Source organism: Diospyros lotus, chromosome 13, assembly GCF_014633365.1.
Source record: "Diospyros lotus cultivar Yz01 chromosome 13, ASM1463336v1, whole genome shotgun sequence".
Lineage (NCBI taxonomy): Eukaryota > Viridiplantae > Streptophyta > Magnoliopsida > Ericales > Ebenaceae > Diospyros > Diospyros lotus.
The window spans coordinates 15718759-15722617 of record NC_068350.1 but is presented as its reverse complement, the minus strand read 5'-3'; the positions used below and the strand labels follow the sequence as shown (position 1 = coordinate 15722617).

The 3859-nt window shown below is 37.4% G+C and overlaps 1 protein-coding gene across 1 annotated transcript; it reads right to left on the bottom strand.

Moving 5' to 3' along the window:
* Positions 1–1749: 1749 nt before the first annotated feature.
* On the bottom strand, positions 1750–3242 carry LOC127788075 (uncharacterized). Its single transcript, XM_052316193.1, has 2 exons — positions 2831–3242; positions 1750–1862 (listed from the first exon to the last, which is right to left on the bottom strand). The coding sequence occupies exons 1-2, from the start codon at positions 3240–3242 to the stop codon at positions 1750–1752; spliced, it is 525 nt and encodes a 174-aa protein (XP_052172153.1).
* Positions 3243–3859: the final 617 nt, after the last annotated feature.

The following is a 3859-nucleotide window of genomic DNA, read 5'->3' as shown; positions in this document are numbered from 1 at the left end:
TGCACATTCAATATCCCTACTCAGTAGATTTATGTATAATCGTAGAAAAGTACATTGGGAAGCCTTAAAACATGTGCTAAAATAAATTAATGGTTCATTGAATGTTGGTTTAAATTTTGAGAAAAAAAAGGTGATACTCTTGACTTAGTGGGATTTGTAAACTCAGATTTTGTAGGGGATAGAGACTCCTGTAAGTCCACCACAACATTCTTCTTCACTTTAGGTGGCTACTGCATCAGTTGGAAGTCACAGCTGCAACCTTTGGTTGCTCTGTCTTCCATTAAGGCAGAATATGTGGCTATTACTGATGCTTTCAAGGAAGTCATTTGGCATCAAGGTCTCTTACAGGAAATCAATCTACTACAAAGTAAGGTTAAGGTGTTTTCTGATAGCTAGAGTGCTATTCATTTATGTAAAAATCATGTTTACTATGAAAGAACTAAACATGTGGATGTAAAGTATCATTTTGTAAGAAATCAGATAAGTGATGGAACTGTTGTAATCCTTAAAGTGCCTACTGAGGATGATCCAGCAGACATAAGAACAAAGGTAGTGATTGCAGTTAAGTTCAAGCACTACTTGGGCTTACTGCATGTCGGAGTTGGTTAATTAACCAACACGAGAAATGAAAGTGAGAATGTGAGCATGCTGGACAAATATGAGAGTGTGAGTTCACCCATCAATCTGATGCTTCAAGGTGGAGATTATTATTAGTGAAGCATCAAATGATGTCATATTATGCTAAATTTGGAAGGCCATGATCAGCAACCTCGAGCTACCTTATGGCGCTCGATGGAAGGCCACGTGGCAACCATCCGGACATTCTAGATGGCACCTAATTATCCTCTTCCGTGTTGAGGAATATCATGCTGCACCATTCAATCCCAACCTTCCATCTTACCTTTTCGAAGTCCTATCCCAACTATCCAAATCTGTTATTCATCGTTCCATCGAGATTTGGAGCAACAGATGAAAAACCTGCCAACAACAAAGAAGAGGTAAGGTTGAGGAACAGAGAGGAAATGAGGAGGAAATGTGAGTGGTTCAGGAGTCTTCTCTCGAGGGTGCCTTGTGGCTTTCCTCGTTTTGATTTGTAAGCTCTGTACATGTTTTGTATGTATTTTTCTAGTTTGATAGATTATGCCCTAATCTGTATTAGTGATTCTTAGGCAGTTTTGGTTATCAAATCAGTGTTGTATAGAGTGTTTTGTGTGAGCTTTTCAGAGGGTGTAATCTCTATTTCTCGTATAGTGTAGTGAGCTCTTCTTACCAGAGCTTAACGTGAACGTAGCCCTTTCGGGTGAACCTCGGTAAATCTCTTCGTGTTCTTTACTTTCCATCGCTTTATTTTGTGTTTACTGGTTGTGCTTTACTTTTCTGATTTTGTCTCTGTTGTTGGGTCTAAAGGCTTATAGTGGTATCAGTGTGTGTGTGTGTGTGTGTGCGATTTGTGATTTTGTTTGCGCAACAAAAAAGAAATCTCTTTGGAATCCACCAAGAAAATAAATCTAGAATTTTATTGAATGGAAGAGTTGATTACAAACATTAACTTTTAAGTATATTTATAGTATTTGTCTAATCCAAATCTAACTAGTACTTGTAAATAAAATCCAACAAGAATTCTAATTCCAACTAAAATCCTAATAGAAATAAACCCTAATCAACCTAAAACAAGGAAATATTAAAACAAATAAACATAATAAAAAAATTGAAATAAATAAACATAATATAAATATTAAAACGGAACCCTTAAATGAAGTCTTCGATTTGCTCCGCATCATTTCCTTCCACTGCAAAACAACTCGACCTTGAGTTGTAGTTTGGATACAGTGGCTCGTCATCCTCATGGAACTCATACAAGTCTGCCATGTTGAAGGTATTGAAAATTCCCATAAAGACTAGAAAATCGAGAATGTAGGCATTGTTGTTGACCTACTTTAGTACTTTGGAATTGTCGTATTTCCTAGGCTCCAACTTGTTGTAGGTACCGACAAGAAACCTCTATTTCCTCAAAAACTCCATTATTGAATCTTCTTCCTGAAATTGTTTATTCCAATAGTGAGCATCTGCCGCTACCTTATACTTTGCATTCCTCAAGGATAGCAATCACATCTATAGCCAAGTGTTCAGTGGTTGTACTTTTATCGTGACCTTGGGGTAGCTTCACCAAATCGACATGGTCGGGAACTTTAGTGTACACGATAGCAAATAGTGCCTTGCCTGTGGCCGTATGAACTGTATTGTTGTATGCAAACTCAACCTGAGGCAATGCATAATCCCATTTTTTTGGCTTATCTCCACATACGCTATGAATCATATTCCCTAGGGTGCGGTTAGTAACCTCGATCTGACCATCTGTTTGCGAATGAGCAGTGTTATTTTTGTTTAACTTTGTCCCAAACAATTTCCACAATGTAATCCAGAAGTGTCCTAGAAATTGTGTCTTGATCAGAAGTAATTGATTTGGGAACTCCATGCAATCGCACAACCTTCCTAAAAAATAGCTTGGCAATATTCGATGCATCAGAGGTTTTTCGACAAGTAATGAAATGGACCATCTTGGAAAACATGTCAATCACCACAAAAATTGAATCTATTCACCTTCAAGTCCGTAGTAATCCCAGTACAAAATCCATGGCGAGATCTTGCCAAATGCTATTAGGAATAGGAAGTGGCATATACAACCCGGTATTTTAGACTTGACCCTTCGCCACTTGACAAGTGTAACACTTTTAGACTATGGTGCCAACATCCCAATTCAGTTGGGGCCAATAATATCTCTTTTCCATACTAGCTATGGTTTTGTCACACCCTAAATGTCTGCTCAAACCTCCACCATGCAAATCCCGGATCAACTTCTCACGCAAGGATGAGATAGGAATAGAAAGCTGATTGCCCTTAAACAAATAGCCATCATTGACATGAAAATCTGCCATTGGTTTGAGATTCACACACTTATCCCAAATCTTCCCAAAGTCATCATCATCCTTGTATAATTCCTTCAAGCACTCAAACCCAACAATCTCTTGGTAAAGTGTGATCAACATAGAGGCTCTCCGATTGAGGGCATTGGCAACTCGATTCAAACTCCCGGATTTATGCTTGATCACAAAAGGAAACTTCTGTAAGAAGGTCACCCATCGAGCATGCATCTTATTGACATGTTTCAGGCTATTAATAAACTTTAGGGCTTGGTGATCAATAAACAATACAAATTCCTTCTGCACAAGGTAGTGTTCCATTGCTTCAAAGCTCTCACAACTGCATAGAATTATTGGTCATATGTACTCCATTTCTGCCTGGCATCACTTAATTTTTGAGAAAAGAAAGCCACGAGTCTATTTTCTTAGGAAAGTACTACCCTAACACCTACACCACTGGTGTAATACCCTAAGAGGCGAGAGAGGGGTAATATATATTAAGGATAAGTAAGGAAGAAAATAACACCAGCTGGATACCTTTTGGGCTGAATGTAGGTAAAGAACTCCCGGGTTAAGCGTGTTTGAGCTGGGGAAGCTTAAGGATAGGTGGCCCCTTGTAATATCCTAGTATTTTGAGAATAATAATAATTAATTTTTGTGTATTTTTTACATCCATTAGATATTATAATTGAGAAAACTAATTAGCTTAGAATTAGTGGGCTAAGTTGAAAAATGAAAGGCTAAGTAAATGGGCTTAGAGTTAGTGGGAGGAAAGGTTAAGTAAATGGGTTTAGAAAATGGGCTTAAAATTAATGAATTAAATGAAATAATAAAAGAAGATTTAGTAAAAAATAATTAAGGTGACAAAATAATTAAAGATAATGGGTGAAATAATTGAGAAATGTGGGAGACAAAGTATGGTGTGGATAAATAATTAA

What these genes read in the sequence shown, in the direction of transcription:
- LOC127788075 (XM_052316193.1), bottom strand. Translation starts at nt 3,242, where the DNA reads ATGGAACACTACCTTGTGCAGAAGGAATTTGTATTGTTTATTGATCAC. An exon ending in CCGGGATTTGCATGGTGGAG is followed by an intron (nt 1,863 to 2,830) that starts GTTTGAGCAGAC and finishes TCAACATGGCAG; the next exon opens with ACTTGTATGAGTTCCATGAG.